This window comes from Phocoena phocoena, chromosome 20 (genome assembly GCF_963924675.1).
Source record: "Phocoena phocoena chromosome 20, mPhoPho1.1, whole genome shotgun sequence".
Taxonomy (NCBI): domain Eukaryota; kingdom Metazoa; phylum Chordata; class Mammalia; order Artiodactyla; family Phocoenidae; genus Phocoena; species Phocoena phocoena.
The window spans coordinates 17,387,620-17,404,989 of record NC_089238.1 but is presented as its reverse complement, the minus strand read 5'-3'; the positions used below and the strand labels follow the sequence as shown (position 1 = coordinate 17,404,989).

Below are 17,370 nucleotides of genomic sequence, written 5' to 3'. Positions count from 1 at the left end.
TGCAAAGGCCAGGTAATCCCATCAGCCTCGCTCCCGCCCTATTGATCATGAGCGTCTGGAAACAGCTACACACATCACATCTGGCTGCTCCCCACCTCCAGCCCGACAACCAACCCCTTCCACTGCCCTGTTCCCATCATGCCTTCTCTCCCAAAGGCTTGGGACGTGGGGACTAGGGGAGGGTCACACCAGAGCGGAGGAAGGGAAAAGCCTGCCGCGGATGGGCACGGAGGGGAGCCAGGTCGGCAAGAGACAAGGGGCAAGCTATCTGCTGCAGAGCTGGAACGCCCGTTGGGAGCAGCTTGCGTGGTCTGGCCTGGCCAGCGCGCACATGGAGCCTTTCCAAGAGGGAGACCCACCCTACAAGACCCATTTGTACCCTCCAAGGTCCGTACCAGACAATCAGCTGCCCTGGCAAAGCAGGGACAGACTAAACGAGAACTTTTTAACAGTGGCTCTAAAACCCAGCCGCAGTCAAAGTGCAGAACATCATTCCTGTATTATTGGACATTATGTTCTAGAACAGCCAACCGATAACAGCTGCTCCCTGACCAATCAGGTCCTGGGTTTTAGACCCTCAAGTCGGGACCTCCCTGGTGGTCCAGCGGTTAAGACTCTGCACTTCCACTGCAGGGGGCACGGGTTCGATCCCTGGTCAGGGAACTAAGATCCCACATGCCGTGCGGCTTGGCCAAAACAAAAACCCTCAAGTCAAGTGCTGTTTGGCTCCCCAGATGATGGCTGTGGGGAGGCAGGGTGAGATTTGCTCAGCTTCTCCCAATGGAGTGTGCAGTCCCCGAGGCAGGGGCCACGCCCTGGAGGATGTCCACCCTGCCCCAAGGACAGGCACTCCCTGACTTAAGAGTTAGCTCTGCGTAAGCAGCGGCAGCAGCAGTCAGAAGAGGGGACGCACTCAGAGCCCCTCCACACCTCCTGACAGAAACTCACCACCGTCCACGCCCACGTCTCCCGGTGCTGCATCCCTGACTGCAGCACTGCTGAGCAGTGGGCATCTCAGCACGCCCTGAGCCAAGAGGCAGGGCCACAGGGAGGCTGAGAGGGCGGGCAGGCCAAAGCCATGGGTGCCGCCCAGGCACAGGGGCCACTGGCAGGACGGGCTGAGGCTATAGCTCTGTGATCACTTCAAGGTGCGGGGAGGGCTCCGGGACCATCTCCTCACGGAGACCAGATCTAAACTCTCACCAGGAAACTCCTCCAGTTACCAGGGCTTTGTGACAAATCACCCTGACACGCAGGGGAGTAAAAAAGCATGTATCACGTCCACGGACTCTAAAGGTCAGGGCTCAGAACAAAGCCCTGAGAGGACTGGGGCTTGGAGTCATCCACTCTAGCGGGTGGTGCTGGCTGTCAGCGGGGCCTCTGGTCCCTCCACGTGGGTGAGTTTGGGTTCCTCACTGAGTGGCAGCGGGGCTTGAGGAGCGAGAACCAGGTGGAAACCGTAGCACACTTAACAGTCTAGCCTCAGAAGTCACACGGTGACACGGCCACGTTCACGCATCGAGGCAGTCACCCAGGTCCTGACTGAGCGAGGGAGGAGGGAAAAGATTCCAACTCTCCATAGGGAGTGGCCACAAATATTGTGGACATTACTAGCTGCCTGTCCCCAGCACCCTCGCTGCCTCATTTCAGTGTCACAAATGTAACCACTCCACAGTGACCATCACTGTGACTACAGCCCTGGCGATGCCTCACGAGGGGCATCACCGCTGTTCCACAGATAAGGCATCGGAGGCCCGACAGTGGCCAGACCCGCTCCCCGGAGAAGCCCGCTGAGGTGTGGGAGCCCTTCCCTGGCCCTCTGCACAGAGCAATGTCCCTGCAGCAGCCGGATGCCTTATCATTCAAACCAGGTGCAGACCCACCAGGCTACCTGGTACTGAGTATTTGGGGCCCACGAGGCAGCAAAGGCCGCAATGTATACATTAGCCCAGAATAAGCACTCTCCCGGCAGAAATGACACGCGGAAGGCGGCGAGCATTTGGCAGGATCCTCTGATCACCTCAAGCATCCCCAGTTAAGCACAGCTTCTGCCTCGGCGCCTCTGAGCAGGCAGGAACGGCTCCCGGGAGGGGTGCACAGGGCCAAGGGCCCTCAAGCTGGCAGGCACCACAGATGATGAGGGAGGCAGCCTCTCAGGCTCACCCAGGCCTCTGGCCTCACACTTCTCCCACAGCACGACCCTAGAGCACGACCCTGTCTCCCAGGTGAGCCAGCTGAGGCAGGGCCTACATCCTGGGAGCCGCAGAGCCTAGCCCAGAGGCCGGCAGGCGGGAGGCACACAGTAACGCCCTGCACTGCACGTCAGTGACGGGCTTCAGAGAAGGGCCCCAGGCTGCCCTCCCCACCACACCCAGGGAGGGGCTGCCTCCCAGTGACCCAGGCCAAAGACTCAGGCATCTTAACAAAGCTGGGAATCCGGAATTTCAAGATTAATAATTAATAGTACCTCCGAACAAACGTGACCGTGGTCTGTGGCTCCAGCTCTGACACTCCTTCCCAGCAAAGGGTAACAGGCTCTGGCCCAGAGTAGGCTGTTAACGGGCCTGCTCACTAACCCTCCCCCTTGCTAATTCTGCCTCCCGCCCCCTGCCGCTTGACACCCACAGCCCAGGCCCTGCACCCACCCCCACCGCAGCCAGCCAGCGGTCAGCAGGCACGGTCACACGCCCCGGGGTGCTCCGTACTTTCCCATCCAGGTGGCATGGCTGGGAGGAAACCTGGGCACGAAGAGCGTCGACATCCCAGTGTCCACGTCCATCGTGCCGTAGCAGCCTGGCTCGGTGACACCGAAGGCCCAGTGAAAGAAGGACTCCTGTGGTGGGAACAAGGACCCAGGTCACTCCGTCAGCAGGACAGCAACGTGAGGTGCAAGGAGAGAGGTGGGGTATCTGACCGAGCGCTTTCCTCCCCGCACCCTGGAGGGTCAGCTCGGGCTCCCTGGCTCTGGGGGGCCTGACCTCCAGCCTCACACCACCCACCTCCTCAGCACTCTGCCCCCTACACCAGCTGCAGGCTGCCGTCCCCTCCTTCCTCCTGGCTGGCTGCTCAGACCCTGCTTCAGGCCCGTGCCCCAGCCCCACCTGCACCCCACCTCACCGGCCACCCGCCTCAGGTCCCAGACAGGGCAGGTTAAGACACAGGTGCCCAGGAGCACCACGGATTCGTCTCCGCCTCTCCCGCACTCCCCTCCCTCCCCCCACCTCTCTGCTACCCCCACTGCCTGCAGGCAGGCAAGATGCCACCTTGACTTAGACGCCCAGGCCAGGCATCTGCTCAGAAATGGACTCCTCCATTTAGGACTTCTTCCTTCCTTCTCCCACCCCCGGGGCAGCTGACGACTTCAGTGTTTAGCATTAAACATGGAGCTAAAATAGCATTATAAAGGTATGAAGTGGAGGAGGCGCTCTTCTAAAATTAATCTTGCATAACACCAGTAAGAGAGCCAACAGCTGAATTTAGGAGATCGGTTTTTAAGCCACAGACTATGGAAACCTCAAGAAGCATCAAGACTAGTCAGAGAAAACTTATTTAGACCTGCACATCTCCAGCAACAGGGACAGCAGGCTTGCAGCTGCAAGAACGACGCGGCAGAGGGAAGCCCTGCAGGAGGAGGTGCTTTCCACAGAAAACATTGGGCCGTGGCTCCCGGCAGTGGATCTCGGCCTGTGCCCTGCGGGGTGGACGCTGTCCAGCTGCAGAGGCCACGCCTTACCACCCGCTCTCCACACTTAGCTCCCCTCTGGTTCCCCCGCCTCCTCCCTGACCCGGATGCTGGACGCCCATGTCCTCTCGGCTCTGCCTGCTCCCGGGGAGTTCGCGTCAGACCTCCACTCAGGGCAGCGCAGGGAGGAGAGGAGAGCGCTAGACTTGGGGTCGGGAGATGGGTTCTAAATAATCCCAGCTCCACCTCTAGCAAGTCATTTCCCTCTGAGCCTGTTTCTTTATCTGTAAAGTGGGGCCAGCTCAGGGCCCTCCTGGCTTTCTGGGTGAGCTCCTCTGTCCAGTGTCCTTGTTCTCGTTCCTGGGAACCGAGTGATGCCAATGATTCTCAGCCGAGGCCACCACATCCAAGCTGGCTTCCTGCAGCTGGGCCACCCGCTGCCCCACAGGGTTCCAGAACCTCGAGGAGCCCCTGGACCACTTCCCAGAGGAGGAAACCAAACCCCAGTGAGGGTCACAGGGTCGGCACCGGCCAAGCCGGGACCAATGCCCGGGCCGTCGACTCCTGCTCAGACCCTGCTCACATGCCTCCTCCCAGGACCTCTGCAGCCCCCGTCCTCCTTGCTGTGGCAGAATCTGGCCCCAGGAACTCAGCCCGCCCCATCTGCACCTCTCCCGGACCAGGGAAGGCTGCCCAGCCCGCCCTCTGAGGTCCAATCCTGTGGATACTACCCTCGAGCCCGGAACACCCATCCCCAGCTCCACCAGTCAGAATTCATGCCGGCCTTCAGGGCTCACACCAAATACTGCCTCCTCCACGAAGCCTTGCCTGCTTGCTCTCCCAGGAGCATCGTCTCTCCAGACTCTGACCTGAGAGAGCTGAAGCTGGCTGGCGACAGCCCTGCCCCCCTACAGAGGGGGCTCCCTGGGGACCCAAGCCTCGGCCTGCTTTCAGAGAGCCTCTTCAGGGTCCCCCAGGTGGCAGAGCTGCCCAGGCCCACCAGGCCTGATGCTGGAGGAGGGCAGACAGCCCACAGTGGGCCTAGTGCACACTCAGAGATGTGGGAGGCTGCCGGCTGGGCTCACCTGGCGGAAGAGGACCCCGGTGTCTGTGCAGTAGCGCTGAGTCTCCTCCCCACCCTGCAGCACCACGACAGAGCCGGCCTGCACCGCCGGGTTCTTTCGCAGACGCTCACACAGGCGCCGCCTGTTCAGGGCAAAGAGTGCCAGCGGCACCTTCAGGGTTTCGTTCCCCAGCCAAAATGAGGGTCTGCAAAGACACAAGCACACACCGCCACGCAGGCTTCTGTTAGTACCACCAGGCGCGTCCCCCGCCCAGAGGCAGGGCCCCCATTAGCACGTGGCAAGCCGGTCCAAGCTCAGCCTGCCCGTGACCCAGAAACAGCCCCTCACTGGGCCGCTGGAGGACCACAGGGGCTTGCCAACCACACCCTCCCCTCCTGTCCCTGGGCACTGGACCACAAGTGGGGAGGAGAGGCAGCTGGCCTGTTTGACCGGTAGACGGGTGCAGCTCGTGGAAGGAAAGTCTGCAGTGATGTGGAGTCACACCCCCAACCCCCAATTCCAGCCCTCAAGGAGCTGCCCATCCGTGTGAGATCTGGCCCAGACGACACTGGATCCCTGCCCATGTGTCTGCAGGCCGCCATCCTCTCTGCAAGTCACAGACCCAGCAGCCTGGCCTGTTCCTCACCTGAGCCGGGACACCCACCTGTCCCCAACACATACACACGAACACACACACACGCCCAGGGCACGCAGCACCAGGCCCTAAGCCGAGCCAGGCTCGTAGGTGCCAAATGAGCAAGGAGGAAACACAAGAAGATGCACCTGGAGCGGCAACCCTTGAGGTGCTGGCCCTGAGGACGGCAGCCAGCAAGCACTGAAGGCCAGGCGGAGCCAGTGGCACAGCAGGTGGGTGTCCCTCCTCACGCCCACACTGGCTTCCCTTTTCACTGAGAAAACACCCCCTATCCTCCTAGCACCCACTCTCCAGACCCCTCCTGCCTTGGGCCCCTCTAGACAGCTGCTCCCACCCGAGGCTCCCCCTCCACCTGGGAATGGCCTGCCCCACCGCTCGCCTTTCTCCCCACCCCTGCCCCCCAAGTTGCTCCAGCATCAATCTTCCCCTCTCAGAATCATTCTCAGCATCCAGACATACAGGACCCTCACCCGGCTTGAAAACAAATAAATAAAAGCACGCCTCTTGACCCCTGTGCTCGCCAGCCGACTGTTTCTCTCTCCCTTTGCAATAAATATCCTCTGAAGAGTCACCCAGCCCATCCCCGTGTCCTGGCCGCCCGTGCTCTCCTCAATCCACGCCAGCAGACCCTGGCCCACCCCCTCCTGCACTACAGCCCCTGCCAGGCCACAATGGCCCCGTGCTCCTGAATCTGCAGGTGGCTTCCCAGTCCTCAGGGGGCCTCGGTGCCCAGGACACCGGAGGCCACGCTCTCTGCTGAAACCCGGCCCCGCACCGGCCCCTCCGGGACCCCCTCCGTCCTCAGCTCACCTCCAAGCTGGAGCCCAGACCATGTGGCTCACCCCCATCTCCCACCCGGACAACTGCAGGAACTCTTAGCTGCTCCCAGCCCCAGCCTCTGCCACAGCCTGGTCTGCACCCACCCAGAGGGATCCTTGAAAAGTGGAAATCCCAGCAGGCATCACCCTGCTCAAACCCTCCCCGCCTTCTACTGCCCTTACAACACGGTGCAGACTTACTCCCAGCCACAGGCGCTGAGGGGAGCCGCACAGGCATCCCACCCTTCCCTGACCTCCGAGAACGCTCCCACTGGGGGCCTCCACTGCTGCTGTTCCCTGTGAGGAATGCTCTCTCCCAGTGCCTACCAGGCTCACATTCTTGCTTTATCCAGGCCTCTGGAGAAATGCTCCCCCTTCCCGGGAGCTTTTCCGATAACCCCATCCAAACCTATCCGCTACTCTCTTCCCGCCTCTCTAGAACCACGCATCGCTGTCGAACAGTATATATTCACTTGCTTGTTGTCTCCCCATGTAAAATGTAAGCTCTGTGAGGGCAGGGACCTTGCCTCCTTCCCGGCACCTAAAATAGTGCCACGTGAATGACTAAACAAAGGAAGGAAGTGCAGTCGTAGTGAGCGGGCCAGGGTCCAGCAAGGCCAGAGCCAGGGTGCAGGAGTCAGGCAGTGGGTGTGATGTGTGTTCGAGGGAGGCCCTGCAGGCTCTCTGGCCAGCAGGCAGCAGGCATGGAGATCCAACAGGGGAGGGACAGCCCAGAGCTGGTGCAAGGGAGGGGGCTCTGCCTGGGGCTGCAGTGAGAGTTGGGCAGGTGGCACCTGCCCTCACGGCCCCAGGGCACCTTCCACACTCACCTGGCTGTGGGACCGTCAGAGGAAGGTGACACCTCCTGCACATCTTGGCTCCAATGGCACTTTCTCAGGATGGCTTTCCCTGGATTCCCTCTCTAACCTTGCATCTCTCTCCCCGGCCTGTCCCCCCATTTAGCCCTGGGCCAGGCTTCCCCGACTCGTGTCTCCAAATCCACTCTCCCACCCTGTCCAGGCCTGGTCCACGAGGACCTCGTTAGCTCCAGGAGGATTTGGTGACTGGGAGGCAGAGCAAGAGGCTGGAGAGTGGGAAGAGATGGCGGAGGACAGAGAATCCATTCCCGGCTCCCTCCCTGGGGAAACCTGGAGCTACAAAGGCCGCTCATTCTCCCACCGCCCAGCCTGCCCACGGCTGTGTAAGCCCACCCTGCATTACACTCTCTTTAGTCACCCCTCGCATCGAGGCTCGTCCAAGTTCCTGCTGAAAGGACGCGTTCACTCTCCAACATAAATGTGTACTGGTGCTCGCTGGTGAGGTCCGCCTCTGTCCACTAGAATGGAAACCCCGTGGACAGAGATGTGGGTCTGCTCTGGCCCCGCCGCCCCGTGCAACCACTATGCTCAGCACACAGCAAGTACTCAATAAATATCTGCCGAGCGGACAACTGTCACGGGGTGGGGCCACCCACACAGCTGTGCGAAGCTGCCGCTTCAGCCCCAGAGGGGCAGGAGGCAGCACCCTCGGGCCAGCCCACCCCGCACATGCTGACAGGACCATAGCCTCCCTGCTGTCCCCCTTCCCGGGCGCAGGCCCCACTCACCCTCCTGGGCGGGTGGACACAAGAAGCCAGGGCTTCCTCTAAGCCGTGCCACTTGCCTGCCACGCTCAGCCACGAGGATGAAAGGACAGAGGTGACAGCTCACAAACATGCCAGCGCCCCAGCTGGCCATGCTATCAGGAACTGAAACTGCAGCCACCAGCACCCGTGCGCAGAGTCCCCCAAGCTCCCTCCCATTCTTTCCCCTCACTCAGCAAAGCCCATGGAGGGGCTGGCCTCAGGGAAGAGCCTCGTCTCCACAGACTCCCAGCGGCCCAGAGTGAACAGCACCAAGGCACTGTTGCAGATGGCCTCGGCCAAAGGTGCCTAGACCCGTGCAGGCTCAACAGCACAACTGCCTGAAAATGCCCAGCTCCCCCCCACCTCATCCCCCCCGACCCCCCCACCTCATCCCCCCCGACCCCCCCACCTCATCCCCCCCGCCCTCCCCACCTCATCCCCCCCGCCCTCCCCACCTCATCCCCCCCGGCCCCCCCACCTCATCCCCCCGGCCCCCCCACCTCATCCCCCCCGCCCTCCCACCTCATCCCTCCCCGACCCCCCACCTCATCCCTCCCCGACCCCCCCATCCCCCCGACCCCCCCACCTCATCCCCCCCGACCCCCCCACCTCATCCCCCCGACCCCCCACCTCATCCCCCCGACCCCCCCTCATCCCCCCGCCCCCCAACCTCATCCCCCCCGCCCCCCCCCATGCCTCACGCCCCACACACCTTCTTCCTTAAACACACCAGCTACCGGGTCCACCTGGACTGCCACCACGTCCCCACCTGGAAGGCTCTCAGAAGGGCTGGGCTTTATCTTATCCAGAACCTTCTGAAAGACCTAAATTCCTCAGGGCACCCAGACAGGACCTTTGTGGCCTAAGGGCCAAGCAGCCCAGGTCAAGACAGGCAAGTCAATAGCTCCCCCCTTCTGTGAGCATCAGCTTCTCCTGCAAAATCTACAACACTATCTAGTCGTCCATGGGCTCAGCCGGAACACAGAAAGGCAGCCTGGCCAGAGCCCCCAGGCATGCCGATGGCTGCAGTCATTCATTACGGCAGGGCAGCCCAGAATCAAGGTTTATAGAGATGTACCCTTTGATTTCTCATGACATAAACCAACCCCTCAGAGAGAATGTTGGGCCCAGAGCCATCGCAGGTGGCTTCTCCCTGCAAGTTCAGCAAAAGCAGCACCCATAAAACATCCCCAACTGGTTTCTGCTGGAGCTTTTGCTAACTGGCACCCAGAATCTAAAAGGCAAAAGCCAGGTCGTCCCCAAGTCCAAGTATAAATAAGGCACACTTTATTGCATGCAGCCAAGGGCACAGGCAACGCCCGGGGAAGACCGCAGGGGATGGCAGACAAAGGCTCCAGGGTATCAAAGAGACACACAGAACAAGCTCCAGCCCCCATGGGCCAGCCCACCCCCTGCCAACAGCCAGAGCCCAGGAAACGGCCAGTGACCAGCCCCCGCGGGAGGTGTGATACCACTGCTCCGAAACTCTCTCCTGTCCCTCAAATCAGTACTGAGTCAGCCCCTCCTTTGACCTCAATGGCCACCTGCAGGGTTCTCACCCAAGGGATTCACGCACAGTGTTCAGGGAGTCCACCTACTTGGATGGGAAAAAAAATTATATCTTTAGTTTTTCTAACCTCACCTTTAACATTTTCTTCAATTATTAATGTAAGCAACAAACCACACCAGTATCGGCAGTGTGTGAGTCTGTCACCAACAGAAATCAGAGGTATTTTCATGTCACCTTACTGATGTCACGGTACCTCAAAATACCACTTTTACTCGTCACTACTTCAACACTAAGGTGGTTCTTAGACCTGCTGCTTTTATTATTTTTATTTTTTTATTATTTAATGTATAAAGAAGCATATACTACTATACCACGAATTTATTTCCTAACATCTTTATAATTGTATTTCCATATAATTGGTTTTCCCTGTAATCCTCTGTATTTTATTTCATCACGCTGAGTCTTGTATAGGTCTCACGGATGCCCATGGGGTCCACAGCACAGACAAGGACAAGATCCCTGCACTAGGATGTGACACCACTTCTGGATGGGGCCATGCTGCTAAGCTTCCGGCAAGAGAGGCCAGTCAAGGACCACCTGCTTCCTTGGCCACAGCCTCCAGCTCAGGCCAGGCACCGAGCCCACCGAGCCCTCCGGCTGCCTGTCAGCAGGGCCAGACCACTCACCCTGGCTGGAGGGGCCTCAAGGCAGCTGGTCAGCTTCTCCCACCCTGCCTACCTTTCTCCTGAGGAGGGTCGGGGGGCTAAGCACACACAGGGACCTGTGAGGAGTCAGACCAGGCCTGGGGAAGGGCATGGGAAGGCAAAGGGGCACTCAGTGGCCAGCCTGCCTCCCACAGACCCACCCCTCCCCCCAGCCCCCAAGGTCAACCCAATGCGTCTTCTCCAAGAGCACCAGGTTCATATCAGGGTGGGGATGGGCTCTGATCCAGAACCTGGCTCCTCCAGATACTTGCCCTCCAGAAATGCTGACTCCAGCGTGAACTATGACCCCACAGGCACACACCCAGGGCAGCTCACCTGCTGCTTACCACTGGGCAAAAGCCCTCTGGGCAGCAGCTCCCTGAGAGTCACTCAGTTAAAGAATTAAAGATACTCCTTCAGAGATATGGGGATATATGTTTATGTAGAGCCGATTCACTTTGTTATACAGCAGAAACTAACACACCATTGTAAAGCAGTTATACCCCAATAAAGGTGTTTTTAAAAAAAAAAAAAGCTACTCCTTCACCCTATTCAGAGTTCTGTTCCCACTCCCACCCACAGCTCCTTTCGTCAATCACTGAGGGCTCCGTGCAAAGCAGGATGGCAAGTTGGACTAGTGTAAAGTAAATCCTCCTCTTATTCTTTAGGCACCGTGTCACCCAGCACCAATCGCTGGGCGGCCACAGGGCCCTGGAGACACAAACTGAACCGGTCCCCGGGCTCCAAGGATGCCAGGAGACATGAAGGGGAGCAACCTCTCACCCAACCGTGATGAGCAGGAGTGCAGATGTAGAAGAGCAGCCTCCTGCCAGTGGGAAAAGCCGGGATTCTCTGGAATATTGAGCAGGAAGCCTTGCCTGGAGGTCAGGAGGGAGGGGGGTCAGGAAAGGCTTCTAGGAGGAGGAACCATCTGAGCTGAGTCTGCAAGTATGTGAACAATATGTCAGAGGATGAGGACTCTCCAGGGCCAGCCGGTGAGTGGGCAAAGGGAGGTGGAGAAAGGAAAAAGCCATGTGGGGGAGCCGATGCAGCAGGTCTGGCAACAGCAGAGAAGTCTCATCTCTGTCCATGGGAAGCTCGAGGCATGACTCAAGGAGAAGGCAGGGCTCCCTCCCACCAAGTGATACTGGATTAGGGGAGGGGGCGGAGACGGCCTCACAGCAGACTCTCTGGGGGCTGTGGGACCCTCTGTCTCAAACTTGAAGTCCCTGCCCAGGCTGGCAGGACAGAGCAGGATCAGCCCTTAAACACCCCCCAGAAGAGCTTCTCAAGTTTCTAGTTGAATCTGAGATACTAGCTTAGGGCTTCCACTACTCCCCACATCACGTGGAGCACACTCCAAGCACCCGGGCCTCCCTGGGCCCAGGATCTGGAAGGACTCTACAGGCAACCAAGTGCAACTCCTGGGGAGCCTGTGGCTGTGACTTGATGGTATGGTGCCTCATTATGCCTGACACTCTGATCTGTCCTGTGTATGCAGCTGGGCACCGAGCTTTGCTGGAAACACACACGAAGCCTCTTCCACTTAAAGAGTCTGCTGGGCTCTAAGTGTCCAGCAGGGTAACCCATACCAGCCTGGGATGGCTCTTGCCAAGCAGATCCTGCCAATCTCTGGAAGCTACCTGCACCTGTCAGGTCTCCCTTCTGATTACACACCTCTCCAAGGCCTCTGTCACTCAGTGTTCCTGCTCCATGACCCAGAGAATCAGTTCTGCTATAAGGGCCCTCCTTCCAGGATTCAGCCAGCTCTAGACTCACGCCCATCCAATCACCAGCCTGGCTCCCTGTCTCTTCGGGAGAGCAGCAGACCTCAAGCCAGCATGGAGCCCTGAATCCAAATGCAGCCCCTGGAACTCCCTGTGACCACCTGGTGGCCCAGATATAGGGGTAACTGACCCACATCTGGGCACTGGCCTACACCTACTGCTCACTCTGCTCTTTAAGACAAGGTCACAGGGCTTCCCTGGTGGCACAGTAGTTGAGAGTCCGCCTGACGATGCAGGGGACACGGGTTCGTGCCCCGGTCCGGGAAGATCCCACATGCCGCGGAGCGGCTGGGCCCGTGAGCCATGGCCACTGAGCCTGCGTGTCCGGAGCCTGTGCTCCGCAACGGGAGAGGCCACAACAGTGAGAGGCCCGCGCACCGCAAAAAAAAACCAAAAAACAAGACAGGGTCACAGGCTGGGTTCAAGGATCTGGCCCTAGATTCCTTGACACCCATCTGGGACTTTGCAAGCATAGCTCTCTGCCTCAGGGGTGCTCAAGGACTAGCACAAATGTCATCCAGGGAGTGAAGCCTACCCACACTCTCCTCTGAGCTCAGAATCCATGCCCGTCAATGGCACACACCAAGACTAGAGGCATGACATCTACCTTACGTGTTCATGGGAACACGTAAGGGTAGGCCCAGTACCGTTCCTGGAATACAGAAGGTGCCTATTAAGTGTTTGACTTGCATGTCCTAAGCTCTCCCAACCTTGGAGTTCGGGGCCAGCTTGAGGGGGCCATTTTCTGTTGCCACTCTCCCTACCTTCCAAAAAGAGAGATGCATTTAGTCCACCAGTTCCCCCATTCTGATCTCATTTCCAGCCTGGCATCTGGGGCACTGCCCTCTCTCTACCACTCTCCTTCCCAGCCCCCAGCATCTCCAGGCCCAAACGCCGCCCCCATAATTGGCCCTTGCCCTGAATTCATATATAGCCCAGGGGATAGTCGTCTCAAAAGCAGATCTGAGCAGATTAAAAACCCTTGGAAGTTTCCAGTCCTTAGGACAAAGTCTGGAAAAGCCAGCTGGGACACTGCCCTCCAGCACAGGGACACGCTCCACTGTCCCCCGTCCCCAGTACACTGAACTCTCAACCTTTGTTCAGATGTTCCTTCAACAGGGACACTCCCCAACGCTTCAGCGAGCCCACCTGTCCACATTTCCTGCCACTAGGACCATTCACCATTCTTTCATTCAGCAGAATTTATGAAGCACCTACTGTGTGCAAGACATGTACTAACAAGGTCCAGGCGCAAACCAGACAAAGGCCCTGACCTCACACTTTAAATGGAGAGAAGACAAGAAACGAGTTGTCTCTTTTTTGTTGTTATGTACTATATAATTTACCAGATGGTGATAAGAGTAGGACAGGTGCTTAGGGAAGTCTTCTCTGAGGAAGTTCCATCTGACCCTGAAGGAAGAGGAGAAGTGCCCCGCTAGGGAGGGGATTCCACGCCCATCTCAAACGCTGCCTCCTCCCGAGGGCCCCCAGGTCCCCAGCGCCCTGGCAACGCAGTCTTCCCATCTGAGGGTCGTGACCGTGAATGTGCGCGTGGACCCCACCTCGGCCGCACAGTGGTGACTCCACACGCGCGGGTGGGGCCTGAACGCCACTGCGGCCCCGAGGGAAGTGGGCAGTGGCCAGGGAGCTGACTCGGACGCGCTGGACGCCCAACCCGCGCGAAGAAGCGCGCTGCCCGCGGCCACACTGCACGCCCGGCGGGGACGCGGCCCTGCAACGGGGCTCTCAGCCACTGTCCAGCCGGGAGGCCCAAGCCCCCGCTCCGCGCCGCCATGCAAGGGCCGGGGACAGCAGCAGCACTCACCCGGTGGCCGCCGCCATGCTTGCCCGGCTCCAGCGTCACGTGAAGTGAGGCGTCAGCTGAGCCCCACCAGGTCCCACTTCGCGGGGCGGGACTTGGGCGGGGCCTGGAGCCATTGCCCCTCCTCCTCTAGTGAAAAGGCTCCGCAGGACCCAGAGGGGCGGAGCCCTGAAGGAGGAGAAGATTCTATCTACTCGCCGGCCCCCGGCTGCAGGCTAGGGGCGGGGCTCGGGTGGAGGCAGAGGCCTTTCCAGAATAGGAGGGAACTTCCCCACGCAGTGTGGATACCTTGATTCTGCCCCTGACCTGGCGTCCCAGCCTGCCCAGGGGAAGGACACCTTGGAGAGGGAGCCGCTGACCCAGTCTAGGGACGGGGCAGAGGTGACAGCTGTTGCTTAAGAAGGGAAATGGCTGGAGCAAAGGCCGGGGCAATTGGAATAAACTAAAAGTTCAGTGTCCAGGAGGGGGGTGTGGGAGTGAGAGGTGCAGCCTCAGAGGTAAGCAAGGGTTAGATCTTGCACAGCCTTGAATATGGGGCTGGGGAGTTAGGTCTGTTGGACCCTTTCCAAGCTCCCTCAACTGCAGGATGGAGAAGGACCTGGGGACAGGGAGGCCAGTGAGGAGGGCTGGGGAGAAGTGGGCACAGGGAGGGCACAGTTCAGGAGAACTGTGGGCATCCCCCTCTGCCCTGCTGGGTACTCTCGTTGGGAGCAGTGTCCTCCAGAAGTCTGGGGAGTGGGACAGGAAGGGTGGTGGTAAGTAGATGTTCCAGGGGAGCTCCCTGTGTTGCCGGTGCCTTAGAATAATAGTAATACTAACAGGTACGGGGCACTCAGTGTGCCCCAGTGCTTTACAAATGTCAGTTCACTGAATCCTCACAATAGCCCTGTGAGGTAGGCTCTGTCCTTAATGCCATTTTACAGATGAGGAAACCGAGGCCCAGAGAGGTAGGTAACTCACCTGAGTTCACACAGGGGCTGACCTCATGCAGTAGTGACTTGGTAGTGATTCACACTGGCTCAGTAAAGGAAGGGGCCCCAGGGCTGGTGGGAGAGGTTACCCCTTGCGTCCCAGCCCCCACGAGGGTTATGCAGATGTGTGTGGACAGGATGTGAGGCCCAGCACGTGCCCATGGGCTTCTTTACCCCACCCCCAGCTATGTCACAGCTGGAAGTAGCTTCTCTTTGAAGACCTTGGGTTTGGGAGTGCCTCTTGTTTCTTTGTCAGAACAAGGATGTGGGTCACCATGGCTGAGCTAGGGAGGCCCCAGGGACTCGGAGATAGAGAAGCAGCTGTTGTTTGTTCCCACAAAGCTGGGAAGAGAGCAGGCCCCTTAAATAGGGGGAGGAATCAAACCAGAGCATAAGCAGGGTGGGTGACACAGCGTGCCTGCTTCAAGTCCTAGCACCATCCCTGGTTTACTCATCTGACGGGTGGGGGCTAATGGTATCGCCTCACGGGGCTGCTGTAGGGTTTCATGAGCAGACATCCAGGCACCTTTAGCCTGTGGCACAGCTAAAACGGCCAAAGCCATGAGGAGGAAGGTGGCACCTCCAGACAGCCCTTCCCACCTCCCTGACCAAGATAAGACCAAGGAGAGTTGATGGAAGAGGGAAACTCCATCCTTCCTCCCCCTTCCCACTTCCTCCAGGCAGGACCCCAGAGATGACCTGTCCACCCTCTTGCCAGTTTCCAGGGAGGAGAGCAGAGTTATAAGCCCCACACGCCACTGCCCAGCCCATTGCCCTGAGAACTTGGACCCGCCCCCCACTTCCCATTAAGCAGTTTCCCACCTTCAGCTAAAGAGACTGGACACTTTTTAAAAATAACGAAGGGTGAGCAGAATGAGCTTCTCATGCTCTTTTTTTTTTTTTTTTTTTTTGCGAAACGCAGGCCTCTCACTGTTGTGGCCTCTCCCGTTGCGGAGCACAGGCTCCGGACGTGCAGGCTCAGCGGCCATGGCTCACGGGCCCAGCCGCTCCGGAGCATGTGGGATCTTCCCGGACCGGGGCACAAACCCATGTCCCCTGCATCGGCAGGCGGACTCTCAACCACTGCGCCACCAGGGAAGCCCCTCATGCTCTTTTGTGGAAGGAAATCCTGTCCCGGAGCTAATCACAGCCCCTCCACCATTTATTTTGATAAAAAATATGTGAAAATTAAGCCAACTGCCAGCTCTGCGTGTTTATTAATATGAAAAAGAAGTCATTATCCTAAACAGCCACAAGATAACAGGGGGAGGGCACCTACCAGCTGAGTGGAGCTCCCTTGTTCGTGGGCAGCGCTGGGGGGTGGGAGCGGCCTGCCCCTGATTCCTGCCCACCCTGGTCTGTCTGGATGGAGGGCTTGCCCTGCCAGTGAGCCTGGCACAGAGGGCTGCCCTGCTACTGCTCACGCCTCCCCATCAGAGGCTCTGGCAGGGCTGTCCCCACCCGCCCCCGCCCCTGATCAGGGCTCTGGCAGGGGCTCCAGGAGAAGCAGCCTTGGGAGTGGGTGAAGATTACTCATGCAGGGCCGACCCTGAACGCTGCAGGAAGCCAGGAGGCAATTGGGAAAAGATTGATTTTAGAGAGTTGGAGCCAGAGAGTATAAATCAGCAAGGGAGAGCTCCAGCCAGCACACTCAGGCCTCACGCAGCGTCCCCTCTGAGGTCATAGACTGTTGGTTGAAACAGTCTCCCCTCATCGTGACCTACAAGTGGCTGAGAAGCGTTTGCACTCAGCCAGCCCAGTGGCCAGGGCATGACGACTCTCAGGAAGTGCCCTGCCCCAGCCAGACACCACAGAGAAACTTGGTCCCAGGAAGGCCTCTCCTTGGAGCTCCCGTGGCTCCCTTTGTCCCTGTGACACTGCCAGGTTTCCCTGCTCTGCCCGCACCGCTCGACCCGGGCACAAAGCTCTTGCAGCTCGATGGACCCTGCTGATGGCTGGCTGCCTGGAGACGGTTGGCCCAGAGGTGGCGACCAGCCAGACTCTGACTTGGGGCCTCGCAGGGGCGTCCCTGCAAGAGCAGGACACGGGCCCCTTCCATCTTCTGCTACATCCGAGGATGCTGGTCTGCCGGAAGGCTCTGTGTGACCACACTGGATGCCAGCTCTGCCCTTACTACCAAGCTGTCTCACGTGCCAGTCTGGGAGGGGATGGGGCCCAGACCCTGCGCTGGAGGTCTGGGCCGAGGAGGAAGAGGGGCCCTCAGCATTGGCCCCAAGGAGCCCACCATCTGGGAGGGCCGAGAGCAGGGCTGTGTGACGAGTTGGGGGTTCCTGAGAGATTCTGAGCAGGAGAGCAGTGGGGTCCGAGCCCATATCTGGTGCAGGAGGTGCTGGCAAGAGGCTCTGTGCTAACTGCATGGGGGCACCAGCCTCGGTGGTGAAACCCACACAGGGCGGCATGTGGGGTTTTTGTGACTATTTGCTTCTGCTGACGAGAAGACTGGGCTCAGGAAACTAGCACCGAAGAGACTGAACAGAAGGAAGAGAAGGGTACAGGCATGTGCCGGTGGGAGAGGGGAGATGGGGGAGGCATAGTCTAACCCAAGCTCTTCCCTAGTAGGGAAGGAAGGAGCGTGATAGAAATGAAATGCCCAGGAGACCACCTCTCCATCACGGATCCGGTGGATCCCAGCCCTCAGCCTTTGTAACATCAGCAGTAGCGGCAGCCATAGCTCTCTGACTCCTGGGGCCAGCCTGGCCTGCTCCTTCCTCC

General features: G+C 59.0%; 1 protein-coding gene across 3 annotated transcripts in view; it reads right to left on the bottom strand.

Annotated features, from left to right (window-relative positions):
• The window catches only part of PEPD (peptidase D), a 115,171-nt gene extending 101,455 nt beyond the window's left edge, over positions 1 to 13,716 (bottom strand). Inside the window, exons 1-3 of one of the 3 annotated variants that reach the window (XM_065898709.1) lie at positions 13,670 to 13,716; positions 4,768 to 4,951; positions 2,706 to 2,833 (exon numbers count right to left, since the gene is read on the bottom strand). In XM_065898709.1, the coding sequence (XP_065754781.1) occupies positions 2,706 to 2,833; positions 4,768 to 4,951; positions 13,670 to 13,686 (329 nt within the window). In that variant the 5' untranslated portion in view covers positions 13,687 to 13,716. The remainder of the gene's footprint in view (positions 1 to 2,705; positions 2,834 to 4,767; positions 4,952 to 13,669) is intronic. The other 2 variants (XM_065898710.1, XM_065898711.1) reach the window with 2 other exon arrangements.
• Positions 13,717 to 17,370: the final 3,654 nt, after the last annotated feature.